Source organism: Lepisosteus oculatus, chromosome 20 (assembly GCF_040954835.1).
Source record: "Lepisosteus oculatus isolate fLepOcu1 chromosome 20, fLepOcu1.hap2, whole genome shotgun sequence".
Lineage (NCBI taxonomy): Eukaryota > Metazoa > Chordata > Actinopteri > Semionotiformes > Lepisosteidae > Lepisosteus > Lepisosteus oculatus.
In genome coordinates this window covers 1,804,584-1,821,580 of record NC_090715.1, presented here as the reverse complement: position 1 = coordinate 1,821,580, position 16,997 = coordinate 1,804,584, and the positions used below count along the sequence as shown (strand labels likewise).

The 16,997-nt window shown below is 50.5% G+C and overlaps 1 protein-coding gene across 3 annotated transcripts in view; it reads left to right on the top strand.

Annotated features, from left to right (window-relative positions):
• Window positions 1-15,256, top strand: part of znf423 (zinc finger protein 423) — a 129,720-nt gene extending 114,464 nt beyond the window's left edge. For all 3 annotated transcript variants that reach the window (XM_015368463.2, XM_015368464.2, XM_015368465.2), the window contains 3 exons: window positions 2,198-2,329; window positions 3,656-3,771; window positions 14,452-15,256. In XM_015368463.2, the coding sequence (XP_015223949.2) occupies window positions 2,198-2,329; window positions 3,656-3,771; window positions 14,452-14,481 (278 nt within the window). In that variant the 3' untranslated portion in view covers window positions 14,482-15,256. The remainder of the gene's footprint in view (window positions 1-2,197; window positions 2,330-3,655; window positions 3,772-14,451) is intronic.
• The last annotated feature ends 1,741 nt before the right edge of the window (window positions 15,257-16,997 follow it).

Genomic DNA, 16,997 nt, shown 5'->3' with positions numbered 1-16,997 from the left:
GCTCTGAGGGGCTCGCTGTGTGCAAAATGGCAGACGTCTTGACAGCACACAGTCCAGCCCCCCCTCCCATGCTGGCACAGGAGTTAAAGAGGAGAGCCAAGCTGGCAAAACATTGAGAATGAAACCAAGATTTCTGCCTGCTTGCGTGCAAGTTAAAACGCAGGTCCTAAATGATCATCATATCAAACATGTTGTTTTTTTTATATTTTTCGTATTTCACCTGAAAAAATATTCAACATTTGTTTGCAAACGTTTCCGTGGGTTTTACTTGGGCCTTTGTTTGGAGAATTTCATTGCCCGAATTTTGCAGCCTGCAGTGGTGTCAGGCAACATTACAGAATGAGAAAGCCCCCCGAAAAAACCTCTCTGAATCGAGGAGGAAAGAGAAGAGTTTTCCTCGCTCGAAGTTTGACACTACCCAGGTTTCACCTTCAGCTCTGCGATAATCACCTCTCCTCCCTGCAGACCTTCCCCAGGGACAGGATGGAAATGATTGTGTGTCTGCCAGGGATCAAATGCTCTGAGACAAAAGTAGGCAGGCAGGACGATACAGGATACTATCATCTCCCCATGACGCTTCTACACAAAACGAGCACCTCCACTTTGTGCCTGACAAGGCTTAAAGCTGACGGCATCCAACCGATCAGCCATACAGTATCGCGGGGAAGAGGAGAGCGACCGAGCGCCCCTGTAATTTCACTGATGGAAACAGGTGTAAAATTGTGGAATTTATTAAAAGGATAGGGCTTGTGTTCTTTTTTTTAAACAAAAGAGAGGGGTGGAGGGAAGGCAGAGAGATGTACACGCAGGCTCCCCCCCTCTGTAATCACTGCCCGCTGCCCCCGCTCTCTCGCGCCAGCGCGGCACCTGGCTCTGGGGCCACCTGAGAACAGCACCCCAGGGCTCTGACCTGCGTTCTGGCTTGGGGCGTCTTCGGGGCCACTTGCGCGCTGCTGTACAGTCTTATCTTGTCAGTACTGAGTATTCAAAGCCTTAGATTGCAAAAAAAATTATTGTCCCCCCCCCCGCCATCTTCCTCCCTCCCCCCTCACCTTCTTTTCTCTTTGAATTCATTTGCTATAACTATTCAAGCAGGGATTAGCCTGCTTGTGTGGTAGCTTTCAGATTAAGCCTAGATCGGGTTCAATCAAGGCAACAGAAAAGCCCAGCGGACTCAGTGGGCTAGCAAGTTTGATTGAAGACTTTATTAACCCCGCCTGGCCTGGCACACCCCAGCAGGACCCGAAGAAGGTGGTGGTGGTGTTTTTTTTTAAAGGAAAAGGGGAGAAAAAGAAAACTAGCAAAGTCCTGGGACCCTGCGATTGAGAGAGGTGGGGGTGGCGATCTAATCGGGCCGAAAGCAGCCTCTCGGTCTTCTGTGGCACGCACGATAAGAGCACACCACTGCGCGGCAGGGCTGCACAATGTCCCTTTCATCTCTTAGGGGAGCGGGTGATGTCATTTGTGGGTCTTAAAATAGCCGGCCACAGTGCGATGATGAGGGAAGATAGTCCGCATTCCAGGAGCTGTCCGGCAATTACTGCCAGGGACGTCTGAGGAAGCCGGAGACAGAATCGGGGGGCACCGAGCGTGTCATGGCTGCCCTGCCTGGTTATGCACTCCTGCAGAAATTCCCCCCCTCCCCCATCCCAGGGACCTGTGGATATGCAATAATGTGTAGCCTGCTTAATAATCCTGGCTGAGAGAGTGCTTGATCGTGGCCGCTGCTGCTGCAGCGTGCCTGTCACACGGTCCTATTCAGGGATCATAGCGATTGTGGCAATACTGCAGAGACACTTTAAAGGGTGCTCCGAAGGGTAGTGTTGTTCAGTGCGCTGCCAGCGCATCGCCAGGGCCTCTTGATTGGTGTGGGGCTGCAACAGATTGCCTCCAGGCAGCAAGGAGATGCTGTGAAAGTATAAGCCAGCACTTTGTTTGTTTTTGTGGTGGCGAGTTAAGCACGCTGGCGCGGTCCAAAAACTGGCGTGCCAGCGTTGGTGCGTGATGTAAAGATTCTTGCTGCTGGACAGTGGACAAGCAGGGAGGCAGTGGCGGTGCAGCGTCGGTCTGCCTCTGTCCCTCCGGTTCAACTGTTTGAGTGGGGGACCCCCTCCTCCCTTCCCTCTCTCTCTCTCCCTCTCTCCCCCACCCTCATCCTCCATGTTGGTAACAAGTTGTGTCATTTGAACTTTTGCAGAGGAAGGAATCAATCACGAGTGCAAGCTGTGCAACCAGATGTTTGACTCTCCGGCGAAGCTCCTGTGCCACCTGATCGAGCATAGCTTCGAGGGGATGGGAGGCACATTCAAGTGCCCAGTCTGCTTCACAGGTGAGGATGCTAGGGCGGGTTGCACGTGGATGTTTAATACCAGCTCCGCCTCCACGAGGGATGATCACAGCGCTCTGTATCACTTGAGCATGTCTTCAGAGTCTACCTGGGCTTCCCAGCATGCCCCCCCCGCCCTGTCCTTGACATGTCAAGGCTCCCCTGCTGTCAGCTCCATTACTGCTTAATTGAACTGAGTAACGAGCAGCAAAGGCTGCTGGAGGGCTGGCTACTGCGAAGTCCTGGTCCACAGTGAAATGTGTGACTCTGCTGACTGAAACAGCTCTGCAACACATGCATGACACGCTGGGGCAAGCCTGATTCAAGAGAGCTACAGGTACAGCCGCTGGGAAGTGGAAATCTTTCAGCTGTGTTTGGCAAGAGGTTGAAGATTTAGCTCGTCTTGCTCCTAGAGCATGAGAGCCATGCGGCTCTATTGTTGGTCCTCAAAGCTTTCAAGAGAGAAAGGGGCACGGAGAGGATCAAAGACAGGAGCAGCTACAGGCAGGAGACGCCCGGTTGCTGACATTTCAAAAAATGCCAGCTCTCTCATAACCCTTTCCAAAGCGACAAGCTCTGTACTGCCAGTTTTATTGATTTTGTTCAACCACCAGTCTACATGAGCACTGCACTGGGCTGATCTGTCCATCTAGCCAAGTTAAATGATCCTGTTCATAAATCAAGATGATGATGATGATGATGAATGACTGGCCCTGTACCTGTGTCGCAATACCCTGATGTCACCTGGGGTCTGCCCTGTAACCCCACCCCGGGCCATACTGCAGGCTGAGGCCTGTCAGTCAGTCCCCACGTCTGTGCTGCTCAACCTCTGCTCAGTCCCCACTGCGTCTCTCCGGCTCCCCTGCACCACAGACACGGCTGCTCTTTAGTTTTGTTCTTTCTCTCTCTCTCTCTCTCTCTGCTGGGAGATGAAGCTCTTTTAAAGTTTTGTTGTATTCCAGGGTGGTCATAAATAAGTGAAGCGTCAGTATTGGGGAAGTTAAATAATTTATGCTTTCCACATTGCAAACTAAATTTACTGAAACAAAAAAAAAGAAAGAAACGGAGAGGGAGAGAGAAGGAGGAATAAAAGGATGATTTATTGATAAATATCATGGGGTCTGGTGGGAATCGCGCTCAGTGTGCTGGTAATGGCATCAGACTGGGACAGCCTGTCCCCCTCCGCTGCCATTCAGAAACACTACAGTTGGCTGGGCTCCTGTTACTGTAGCAGTACCATCTTCCTCTCAGCTGCATGGTTGGATATTACTCCAGACGCCCTGTCCGTCTCTCAGTATGGTGACGGGGTCCTGTGTTTCTCTCCCGCAGTCTTTGTGCAGGCCAATAAGCTGCAGCAGCACATCTTCGCTGTCCACGGACAGGAGGACAAGATCTACGACTGCTCCCAGTGTCCACAGAAGTTCTTCTTCCAAACAGAGCTGCAGGTGCGTCGCCTCTCGGGGTCTGTGTACCCAAGCTCGAAGCAGGGACACCCCGGCTTGCGTGCTCACCCGGTCCACAACTGCGTCACAGCTGCGACTGCGGACTCTGTTTTATAACCAAACATACAGCCACAGCCACAGCCACAGCGTATTTTATCTGATATGCCCAGTGATTTCAGTTAAATGAGGCAATGCTCGAGAATTTTTTTTTAAAAAGGTCATCTCTTATCGAAATGAATCATTGCTGCTCTAAAATGATTTTTTAAACACATTCACCTGTGCGTTGGTACAGTATGTAGCTCACTACTGTTGGGAACATCTGAGCAGAATGCCGAGAATGTCTCCGGGTTTCTCTCCTGTGTGAGAGTATTGAGATTTCAGGCTAGGGTCTCTCTAGGACCACTCGGACACGTGAGCAGGGCATGTATTCAGTTTTTCATTGAGCGGGTCTGGTAGGAATCCGCAGTGGCAGAAATGGCTGGTCTTGCACGGCGGACCGATTCCGATGATACATGTTTCATCGTGGGGGAAACTTAGGAGGAGAGAGGAGTGAAGTGATGTATAGTAGCCTTCGTCCTGAAACAAATTCAGCTAAGTGACCCTGTGCATCACAATACAGAGGTTAACGGGTCTAATTAATACCCCCTCCTAATGACGAAGCTCCCTGTGCAAGTAACGATCAGCGCAGTGACTGATTCTGTCGCTGGGCTAATCAATTTAGCCCCCTGCCAGGGCTGCTGGCCGTGGTTTTGTAATCATCTCCGCTTACAACAGGAGGCCTGTCAGGGAAGGACCCCTCTGAAATAAATGGAAATTTGTAGGGAGTTGCATTTGTTTCTTTTTGTCCATTAACGCTAGTGGAGGGGAAAAATCCATTTAAAATCTTCAATATTTTTTTTGTACTGTATTAACACAGAAAACATACTGCAGTCATTCCATATTTCTTGCCATGAAAGAAATATCATACAGTCTGCACCCTGTTCATGCCCATGCACCAAGGGTTCGAATATTTACAAGCGCCACTTTCATTGGTGCCTGCAGCTGGGTATTCTTATAGGAGCTGTTCCCCGGAACGAGGCACTGCATGTAGCTCATTACATTGTGATCTTCTGAGCAGGATGCTGAGATTGTCCTCAAGTTGCACTTCTGTGTGCCAGTATCAGGATTTAACGGATAGTTTCCCGTCAGGCACGTGAGAGGGTCATGTATTCATTAAGTTTTGCATTGAGCAGTTCTGGTAAGAATCTGGCCTAGCAGAAATAGTCTGATCCTGCAGAGCAGGTACTTGAACCTGCAACTTATTCCAGGTCTACAGCCTGGAGCCCGGATCACGTGTAGTTACTGGATCCAGGATAACAGTGGTATTTGCGATTAACACTGGACTCCAGAAGCGAACCCGAGAAACCTTGCTGAGCTGCTGCCTGTGTACTGCTCTGTGATCTACACCGTGAGCACACCTGGTGCGCAGGTCACTACAAGAGCCCGCCTGTGTTTCCCTGTTGCCGAGGTGATGGCGGCCTCCCGGCTGTGTCCCGGTGCTGACCGTTTCAGGTGTCTCTCCGAGAAGCCAGCGTGGCGGTCAGCCTCCTCGTTCGGCCGGCGCGGACCGGTGCCATGGGGTGTTTTTCTCGCTCAAATATTGAACCCCCCCTTTGCCAGGGCAGCTGGCTGCTGTGTGGTAATCATCTCCGCTTGTAGTCCTGGGCCTCTCCTGTTCTGCCTCCTCACCAAGGCGCTGTCGTGGTGACCAGTGTGTGTGTGCCAGTGGAGCGCGGACTGTCATTTCGAAAGGAAGCTGGCTGCTTCGCCGCTCAGCCGTTCTAATCTCAGGTTAATGGAAGCTGTGTTCGTACTCCCCCAGATAAGAGCGGTGTAATTAGGGTCTCCTGACGCGCCTGCCTATTCTGTTTCCCCGCACCGTTGTGAAAGTTTGTCACGGCTTCTTTCATCCCAGCGGCTCCCGGGGGGCCCCGACACGAGCCTCTGACACTCTCCGCCACGGCCTGTCTGAGCCCCCAGCTCCAGGGGACTGGGAGAGCGAGGAGCCCCCCCCAGCCCACAACGCACTGCTTCCTGAGCTGCTGGATCCGTCAGCAGGGCCTCCTTTTCGGAGTGCTGGGTTTTTTAAAAAAAAACACAACTACTACTTACTCCCTCCATTCCAGTCTAGCAGAGGCCAGAGCAGAAACGGAGAAGACCTGAATCCTGGTTGATAGGGCTGTGCCCTTCCCTGGACAGCGGGGCATTGCGTGGTGTCAGAACAAGAGCCTTGATTGAATGTTCACATCATCGGGAAGCTCGTTTGAAATCCTCCTAAGAAATTTCTGAAATCTGCTCATGGTGCTGCCTGTGGCTGTGGAACGGGCGGGCCGTGGTGGGATTCGCTCTGGAGGGGAGGGGGGCCTCACCCCCAAAGCCCTGCCCGTCAGTGGGGAGGCTGGGCAGAGAGGCTCATTGCTGGGAAAGATCCATGGCTCCCATTACCAGCCGTGACCTACATCCCTGCAGCCGACCGCTGAGAGCCACCCTCCACCATGACAGTGATCAAGAGCAGGAGCTCGTTGGCATATGGACAGGAAGTTCATTTACCAGCAGGCGCGCTGCGGGCACCTTCCGAAACGGTCTTTTGCAATCTGCAGCAAAAAAACCCTTCCCGCTGTCCTGGGTCCTCTGCTCACAACGTCCGAACTGGGTCAGCGGCCGCCGTACGGAACGCAGGAGTTAGGCGCAAGTCCTTTGTTGCAGCGGAGGCAAACGGCAGCACCCGCTCTGCTGGGGGCCGAGGCAGGAGCAGAGCTGGAGCCGAGACGCTGTAGGTGCTTTTGTGCATTTCCCATGCTCTGTGACGGGGATAGGAAACGCGAAGGAAGAGCCCTCCTGGGTCTCTCTTCTCCTTGGAAAAAAAAACAACAATGTCAGCCAGAGCAGTGTTCCAGGAGGGCCTTTCTCCTGGTGCGTCGCTGCCTGCGGTTTTCTCGTTTGCTTCAGTGGGTAGTACCGAAGCCCCATGCATATTTTACCCCTTCTCTCCAGTGCAGCATAAATACTGCAGACGTACCGCAGTAAATAAATGATGCCTTCTGCATGATCAGTACCATTAAACCCTGCCTTATGGATTTGTAATCTGCGCTTTGTCTAAACTTCGGAGAGACTGCTTTATTTGTCTGGTGCAATTCCCCAGGCTGGTACCCCTTGTGTTGTGCTGTCACTCAGAGAGAGGATGGCTGATCTTTTCACTTTGCTGATTTTAATGCTGTAATGCTGTCCTCCAGGGGCCTAAGCCTTCTCCCCAGCTCCTGTGTCTTTATTTGCATGTTTGTGCATGATTTCTGATACCGCCTGTAAATATTTAAATACAGGCGGCAGCTGGGTTGGTTGTGTTTGTTGTTGTTTTTTTAATTTTGAGTTTTCGACTCGCACCGCCCCCCCCCAACGACCCAATCTGAATTTTCAAGGGGTGGGCACACTTGGGAGACGGCAAATATGGACATCTTCCTTCCTCTTTGCAGCCCTGCATGTCCAAGAGGCCCCAGACATTACTCCACAATCCAGTGAGGGCATTCGTTTTCTTCTTTCCCCTCTGCCTCTGGCATCTGGTGCTAATGTGCTGCTCCCGTTCATGGTTGTGACAGCAGATCCCAATATGAGGTGCTGTGATTATGGTCAACCTGATTATGGGCCTGATTCTTTTATTACTGCTTCTTTTGATGCATTGATGCATGGTAGCTGTCAGGACTTCAGTATGTAGAAACTGCACTTGGACTTCCATTGCGAATCACCCGAGATCCGGGCCCTCAAACTCCGTGCCCAGGAACCTAAAATAAACATGTATGGAAGCATTAGCATTTCATTGCACTTGTGCATATGACAGATAAACTGACTCTGTTGCTTCCTTTAAGTATTTAACGCTCTCTGGATGGTTAGTCTCAGATCTTTGTTGTCCTGCCTCAAAGGTGAAGTGAGAAAGATGCCCCATGCTCTCAATTTCCTACCCCCCTCTACTGTGACCTGAATCTGGACACGGCTGCTCAACCCCCAATGAAGCAGCGCTGCTAGTGAATGTGACTGTTCCTTCCTCCCTCCCCGTGGCCCCCTACTCGGAGCTGTGGGGTCCCGCAGTGCCCGGCCTGGGTCCCCACGAGCCCCCTCAGTGTACAGGACTAGAGACGGGCCTGTGAGCTGAAAAACTGGGGTTCAGGAGGCATGCGCAGGGACCCCCCTCCCCCCGATTCCCCAGCTGGGTCCCAGGGCAGGGCTCATCAGGACAGGGAGTCGAGCAGATCCCTGGGGGAGAGAGGTCCGGGACCGAGGACAGAGGTGCTGTGCGTGACTGGTGCCGAAGTGACTGGTGTCAGGATTCAGACAGGCACTGCAGGGGCTACAGGCTGGTCTTTCTTGTTGCGTCTGTGTCTTTGGGTTGGATCTGGGATCCTGAAGAGGCGGGCAGGACCCTTGACTGACCCCTTGCTCCAAGTCCCTGCCTCCGAAAGCGGCTCTCAGTCATCCCCAGGTAAAGCGACCTGTATGGGGGGGGGAGCAAACAGCCAAAAAAAATTCAGCTCGCTCGCTTTTCCAGACATAACAGTATATGCTTGAGTGTTTTCACGAGAAATGTCTAGATCATTAAATATAATAGGTCTCAGCTGCAGTTTTGATCAGCGAAGCATGCACACAATTCATCACAGCAAATTAGGTATGTCTTTGTAACTTATCTCACAGTAATTTACAGAGCGTTTTAAAGGTGCCGGCCACTGTGGGCAGAACACAATGTCGTTTTCGAGAGCGGGCTCTGTGCCGTGGGAGCTGACTGGGTCTTTACTGCAGGGCTGTGTGCTGCCGTGGCTGTGCTCCGGCCTGGAAGCACTGCAGAGAGCTTCTCCCCGGACACATTCATTATTTATCAATTAAGCCCGTGTCTTATCTGGAGTGGAGAGTGTGAACTAGTCCATCAGTCTCTCGCTCTGCTTAGTCGCCCCTTCCTAGCAGTCATCTGCTCCCAGACAGTCGTGGCAGACCTATTTCAGACAGTCTTAGCACAGGACAAACCAGATAGGTTTTGTATTTCTTAGTAATGAAATTAGATGAGGAACCTTAAGGTACATTTGGCTAATGCTATAGCTGGTACTACCTACAGTAATAGTAATAATTCAGCTTTCATCTGTCCTCATGTCAGTGTAACAGCAGTTTTTGTCTCGCATGCTTCCTCTACTGCAGTACAGGTGTGAGCACCACGCCCCCGCCTGCTTTCCTTTGTCATTCATCCAGCCTCTCAAGCCTGTGAATATGCACCTGTACACCAGGATGCACAGCAATATCTCATGTCTAGATACCGTTTTTTGCGTTACGTGTTTGGTGCATCCTGTGCAAAAACGATGGTTCACTTTGAGCAGAACCATTTTTAAATTACCCCCTATCCCCCCCCCACACACACACACACAAACACACACAATGTCCCAGACCTCTGCTGGGGCCCCCAGTGATCACACCTCCTCAACAGATTACCTTCCACTTGGAACTGTTGACAACCAGCTTCCTGTGCTGCTGAGGAGCTCTGTTGATCAGTGAGTAGGAGCTGTGGCAGAGTGACAATAAGCGCAGTTGTTCTGATTAGCAGACTGGGATCAGCTCAGACCCGGAGCCCTGCAACAGCACCGTATTTGTTGCATTGCCTTATAGTACGAGCTAGATTTGTGCTAATTCGACATCTCTTATTCACCAGCTGCAATATGTGCACCACCTGCATGTGTGGCTACATACATATGATCATCCTGCTCTTCTATATAGATTTCTGATGCAGTGTAAGCCTTTGTGAGCTTCCAGCCTATTTTCCATTTCCGAGGTGCTGTTAACGGTTTATATAGTACATCCGCCAGCTGAGAAGCAGTCAGATGAGCAGGAGGTGGCCTCCTCTCGTTTCCTGTGTTATGGCCTCGTGTTTTTTCACGATTTGTGAAAATGACACTTTATTCAGGCTGTGCATCGTCGGCCAGACTGTGCATCTTCGGCCTGTTCCCTCACTCCAGACAGTGGCTGAGGACGGCTCCTCCGATATTATATACGGATTCCCCTTTCCCTCCTCCGGACAGCTGCCTTTGCGGTGCGGGGCTGCGCTGTGCTGCTCTGGGAGGCCGAGGGGACCCGAGGTGTTTTAATCAGCCGTCCGCAGGCCGGTCCTCGGTGCCTCTCCTGTCCGTCTGGCTGCAGGAGGCCGCCGCGTCTCCGGGATCCGAGCGGGCGCCGCGGCTGCGCGCGGAGGATTCCGGAACGGCAAAGGCCACGGCGGGAGGCGCGCGGCCCCACGAGACGCGCCAGTCAATCACGAGAAAGTCATTACTGGAGATGGGAAAGTGATCGATGAACAGCAAATCTGCTATATTAATTAGCTGCGGCGTCCCAGCTCATGCCATCTCAGGTAGAATCTGCAGTATTGATCTGGTAAAATCACTGCGCTGCACAAGCACGCTTTTAAAGGCGCAGGAGCTGGTGCAGTGGGAACAGTGTCTTCCTCACTAAGTGAGGCAATCCGGAGGCCCCAGCCCGTGGCCGGGGGTCTCTGGCCTGACCTGATCCCCATGGGGCTCCGTTTTACTTCCTGTTTCGTGTCTGCCTGAGAGCTTTCAGGCAACTACAGCCGACCAGCGAAGCCAGGGAGGTGTTCGATCAGGTCACTGAGAGCCCAGGAACGGACGCCTGCCTGAGCGGAGGGGGTACGCTCTGTGTACCGACACGGCGCTGGAGCCCTGCAGCTGCACAGTCTGCCCGTGCCCATTACTGCCTCAGTGCAGTACCGGAGTCATTCCCAGGATTATTACCCCATTATACCAATACAGCTGCACTTCACTCACAAGCCAACAGCAATAGGCGCTAGCAATCACGCAGTCGCTCTCCAACCCACAGTGCCACTGCGCTGTTTTTATCATCATGGTTATTTATTTTTTATTGCCGATCCGTTTGTCCGAGAAGCCCCTTCATGTCCGGGGGGAAGGCAGCAAGAGCAGAGAATGGCTTCTGTGGGGGATGAGGGCACCCGTGACTTCTGTAGTGGTTTGTTTTAAAAGCTGCTCATTAGCCTTCATCGCACCTCAGCCTGCCTTTTTTTGTTGTTGTTTGTGCGCTGAGCGAGCGCGAGAGGGGCTGGCGTGGGGGGCAGAGAGTGGGCGATGAGGCGGGTCTCGCTGAAGGACACTGCCAGGGCTCTCCTCTCGGGCTTCCTGTCCGCCCCCTGCGCCCGCTGGGCTGCCCGCCCTGCCCGCGGTCTGACCGCCAGCGCCACAGTGGGCCGGGCAGGCCAGCGCCAGCGTGCAGGAGTGTGGGGGTGGCGTGGGGGGGGGGTGCTCGTAACCGACTCCCGAGCGAGTTTCCTGTCTTTCAGGAGTGAGAACCGGTGAGCGTGTGAGGCTTTAAGACAGCCCATCTGTTAGTCTCAGACCCTTGGAAGACTGTCAGCATTCTAAAAATAATCCCTCACCGAGTGCATCAGGCGGCAAAGGTGATTCTTCATATCGCGCCGCGGGAAGGGGGGCCAGCTCGTGCGCGCGGCCCTCAGCGTCTCCTGCGCTGGCTCTTCCTGTCCTCCGCGCCAAGTCCGGCCCAGCTGGACCCCCGAGAGGGGGGGGCAGAGGACGAGCCAGAAGTCGCAGATGCTGGGGAGGGAGAGCTTGCGGGACCTCTGTCGGCCCGCTCTTGAGAGATCTCCTGGACGCCGGGAGGCTGGAGCCACGCTCTCTGCTCGGACGCTGGGCCGGGACCGACATCATGGCAGCGCACAGCCTTCCCAGACATTACCTGGGAAAGGCTGTTCCGACGCAGATTTGAGATTTCTTCTTCTGTTTGCGTCTCCGATTCTCTGCGTCTTGAATGCAAGCGGGGAATTTTCCCCCAAGCAAGGACTTAGCCTTCTTTCTGGCGCCTGGTTTTCTTCCCAGTTTAAGAAAACAACGCCAGGTTTCGCCCAGAGTGAGCGAGCTGTGCTCATCTGCGGGAGAGAATTCAATCAAGGCTGCTGCCCTCTCCCAGCAGCCTCCCCCTGCCCTGTGGCTGAGAGGGACGCTGGTCCCAGTCTCTTGCAGATCTGCTCTCCATGCTTTCTGTTCTGCAGGCTTAGACCGTGACGATACCACTGTGGCTATAAATGACACTTTGTGTAATCTTGGCATCAGATAAGTGACCATTAGAGATAAAAGGACCCCTTCATTTAAGTCAGGTCTGGGGTTTGGTTTTAATCTAGATGAATTACTGTAGCCCTGCTGGACATCAGGGGGTCCGCCATCGTGACGCTTGCTTATTAAGTCCTGGTCAGTGCTGATGGGTGTCTGATGAACAGAAAGGTCTGGTGAGGTCATGAGAGACTAAGTCAAGCCTAGCTGCCCCATAATGTCTACATCTGTTTTTTCTAAAAAAAGATTAGAATCATGAGTGGTTCCTGTTCCCTCAGCTGGCATGCACAAACAACCCTCTCGGCTTAAACAGAGGATTCGTGATGCGCTTGTTCAACAGAAAATGTAATTCGTTTTCCTTTTAGGCGTGGAGAATATATCAATTACACCGGTGTAGGGGAGGTGTCACATTGAGAGAGTCATTATCAGATTCAGAGCCACATACCAGTCGAGGTATTGATCTGCGAGGGCTAATCGATGCTGCAAGCACAACGCACTAAGATGAACAGACCTGACAGGAACCTGTGCGTCTCTGCGCTGCACGCCTGCGAGTGTGCGTGCGTGTGTGTTTGTGTGCGCGCGCTTGTAGGTTCGGCGCTTGCGGGTGTTTCTGTGACGTGTTGCAGTGTGGGGTGACGGGCAGTTTCTCAGTGAAAGGCCTGTTCTGCACGTCTCTGGACAGACTTCCCAGTTCTGAGAGAGTGTTCCCGCATGGAGAGGAGGACAGGACCTGTAAAAATACCCCTCCTTTGTCTACAGCCCAAACGTGAGCTGGCAGCTTAAGACATTTGAATAATTTCACTGTGGAACCTTGAACCTCGCTGTTGGCAAGAGGGTATTGGCTCCGCGTGGCGTGGTCTAGTGTTTACAGTCAGGCTAAGGCAGATAGAGATTGACCAGGATCCAGAATGTTTGAGGGTATCTGGTCAATAGTTCCATGTGTCCTGCTGGCCAGCTTCAAGAGCTGTCTTGACTCCTGGTGGACGACAGCAGGAGAAATTTTCCTTCCCTTCAGAAATGGAATTGATTTGTGTTAACCATTTGTGCGTAACCAATTTTTGTCGACGACTGCGAAGGGCCGTAGTCACAAGCTGTCAGCTGTGTGCCATTATTTCTGCTCACGTTGACCCCTCTTTATCACACTGGCGCCTCCCATGCGACTCATGTGATGGGTGCTTTCTGAAAGGCTCTGAGAAGGGACTTCTGAGCAAAAAAAAGATAAAATGTCAGACTAATGGCTTAGTTAAAATGACTATTAGAAACTTTTTTTTCAATGACCCATTTGCTTTTGTGTCCAGTGTTTTCTGGGCGTCCTGTGTCAAGCACTGCAGTATCACTACTGCAGCCTGGGAATACTGCTTCACAATCAGTTTCATAAAGCAATCAATACTTCACAAGCAGAGCCCCCATGAACCCAGAAAGGCAGGAGAAGTTTACATTCCATCTGCGTTCTCTTTCAAAAAGACAAAAGAAGATGGTGTAGATAAAACACAAAGGCTGCATTTTTGCATATCAAGTCCCCCTTTTCTGGATTTGTGTTGATACAAATGTAGCAGCAGTGTTTCCAGCGTTGAACTAGCCTGTCAGAGTGAATCTCACTCTGAACCGTAGATTCATTCGCGACACGAAGAAGCAAGTGTGACCTCTGCTGGCCGAAGGCGGCACTGCACCCTCTGTGGAAGGGGAAGAGAATTGTTCTGTTAATGGGGTCAGTGGCTCCCTAAGAGATTAGGTACATCACTGGAGTGCTCTCTAGATGCATGTCTTTGCACAGATCTGTTAGAGAAAAATACTGCTAGGCTGGAAGATCTCAGTCTGGGCACAGAAACGAACAATTGGCTTTGACTGCAACGATGCTGCCAACAATCATGTAAATATGTGCGTTTAGATAAGGCGAGAAGAGAAATATTTATCAACGAAACAACATGTTTAATCCTCAGCGAATTTTGTGGTGCTTGAAACGGAACTCAATAAGGGATTATTCATTCAGAACAGATTTTTAAAAAGAAGCATTTATTTTTTACTTATTATTACAGCCATTATCATTATCTCGACGGGCATTCGGGATTTGAGCCAAAATAACGCATAAAGAATCTTTGTGGAAAATAAAAATCTTAGAAGCCACAATTGTTGAGGGAGCCAACATGTTAATTAACTCTCCAGCCCTGCGCGGGGCTCGGCCGGTTCAGCGGTCCGACACCCGTTTCTGTTCCAGCGACCTGGGGTCCGTTTGACTGCCATGAATGCGGAATGGGATCCTTAAGGGGGGGATTGTTTAGGAAGCCTTGGACCTAGAACCTAGGAATACTGAGGGTCACGTATGTTGGTGCTGGGGTTTGCGGAAAATGAAGCTTGTGGTCGCGCCTGGGTCGAGCCCGGGTCCCGCACAGCGCTGCCGGTGCCGGTGGCGGCGCGCTGCGTGCGTCAGAGCCGACGCGCTGTAATAGCAGGCCAGCCGGGCCGGAGGGGGGGGCTCGTCCGGCTCGTTATGACTCTCCTCATGTCTCCTCTTCTCTCCCCTCTCCAGAACCACACGCTGAGTCAGCACGCCCAGTGAGGGGACGCGGCGGGACGCCAGCTCTGGCCGGGCCTGGCCGGGCACGCAGTGGGGTGGACCATTTGAACACGACGTCCAATCAAAGTGTCATTTGCAACCCAGATGTAAAACTCCAAATGATTTGGCCACGAGGCGCTGCTATTATGAGTAGCTGGAAATGAATATTAATGGGAGATATTACAAAAGAGAGAGAGAGAGAGAAATAAAAAAAGGTATTCTACGTTCAGTATTTTTTAATGTCCTGCTATAAGTATTTTTTATTGTCCTGCTTCCAAGTAGTGCATTTTTGATCAACAGAAAGGAAAAATGAAAAAAACAAGCTTGTGCCTCTGATTCCTAGTGTGTAGAGAGACCTGCGTTGCTGCTCCTGTCCTCTGTTACTCCTTGTGTCATATCGATAGGTGCCAGTTTTCTTCAGCTGTTCTTTTTTTTGGGTTTCATTTGGAAATTCTCCTCTTTTGGTGTTTTTTTTATTTTGCTTTTACTTGCCGTTACTTGTGCTGTGATGTGATTGCTTGCCAATCGTAATATTTCCGAAATTTTCTTTTTATTATTATATTTTTTTTGTAATTACAAAGATAAAATTAATAAAAAAAAAACAGAAAAAAGTCAAAACTAATGCTTTTCGATTGGATTTTCCAGTTCACCGGACAAGTGGTTATTGTAAAATGAATATCATCGATTTCAGTGCAACTGGATGGTGTCTGCTTTCTAAATGTGAATTAACCTGATTGCAATAACTAGCACAGTAAAAATAAAGGGAATCCATGCAGAAGGCTTGTGGTTTGTTTCTTATGTTCCTTTAAAATAATAATAATAACATCACTTTATTAACCCTTCACAATTTCTTGCATTAGGAATTGTCTTTTCACATACCACAGCTTTTTCTCCATGAGACACACAGACACACAGACAGGGAGAGAAGCTGGGGGTCAGAGTGCAGGGTCAGCCATTGTACGGCGCCCCTGGAGCAGTTGGGGTGAGGGGCCTTGCTCAGGGACCCAACGGAGTAGGATTCCTCTGCCGGCCGCAGGATTTGAGCCAGCAACCTTCCAGCCACAGGCGCAGATCCTTAGACACACAGGTACCGGTGAGGTTCTTACACACACCTGATGAAAGAATGGGGAAGCCTGGTTTCTCACTTTTAACCAGCGCTCACACCCACACATATGACTTCATCTTCATCTTTTGTGGATTCTCTTTATGGTGAGGCCATCCCTGGGCTGTCCCAGGAATCTTGCTTGAGTTCCAGAGTTTGATTATCCTTGTCCAAGCTCAACACCTCCTCCGCCTCTGATGAGCTTGGACTGGGGTTGCAGTCCAGCCCAGGGCAGCAGTGTGGAGTAGATGTCAGGGGTTCGAATACAGCTGGGGCACTGCTGTTGTAGCCCCAAGAAAGACACTTCTCCAGTTAATTCCCTGTTGTATAAATAAATACCCTCCAGGGCATTGTTGTAAATGAGAGTTTGCACTCTAAATGAGAGCTGCTCCACAATATATGGTCAACTGATAGAAGACGCAACACTTAACACTAAGAGGAGATATAGAAACTCGGACACGAAGACATCTCAGACCTGAACAGACAGCAGCACTTCATCTTCAAACAAGTTGGTTTAGGGTAGCAGTGTTACACCAGGAGTGTATGACCTTGGATGCATGGAGCCATATCGCCGTCAGTGTCTGTGAATCAGAATGAGGCAACAAAACTTCCGATGATGCAAAAGAGGCCCTTTTACATCATAAACATGCGTCAGACCAAGTGAATTTTGCTACCGTTTCCATTTTAAATATTTAAAATCCATTTTAAATATTTTCATGAAAAAGACACGTACAAGGAGTCATGGTTTTTAGATACTTTAAGTATTATAAAAAAGAGCAACCTGCCAACCAAAATACACTCATATTCATTTTGAAGTTTTGCGAAAGTGCTCTGTCCTTAACATTGATGATTATTTTATGGTGAATCACACCTAAAAGAAAAATTCTAGCAGGGCCTATATTTTTGGAGGACATGCTGCTCCAAAGCCCTGAATAGCTGACTTGAATGAGTTCAACTGAATTCAATTCAACATACATGTATCAACTTTAAGATGTTTTTGCAGACACATACTACTTGTCAGCTCAGCGAGCAGATCACGTCAGAACATTTCTGGGATGAAATGTCTGCTGCACAACCCTTAACTTATTTGATCATACATCACAGTGCATCTCGATGAGAAACTTGTCAATGGGACCAAAATCAGGGCCCATGTTTATTACCCATCTCTTGGCTGGTTGAATATCCTTTGGAAAAGGAGACAGTTTGACTTCCTGCAGATCTGATCCTCTGTTTTGTGTGCGACCCCTGTGCTCTGTCCTCCCAAATGCTTCACAGTGAGGCATTGTTTAAAATATATACGAGAGTTCAAAAATACAAAACAAGGACAAACGTCAGGAGAATAAGACAATGTGGTCACATTTCTTATTTGCTTACAGTGACTAGTGAGCAGGAAGGGCTGTTTTCACATCACAATATG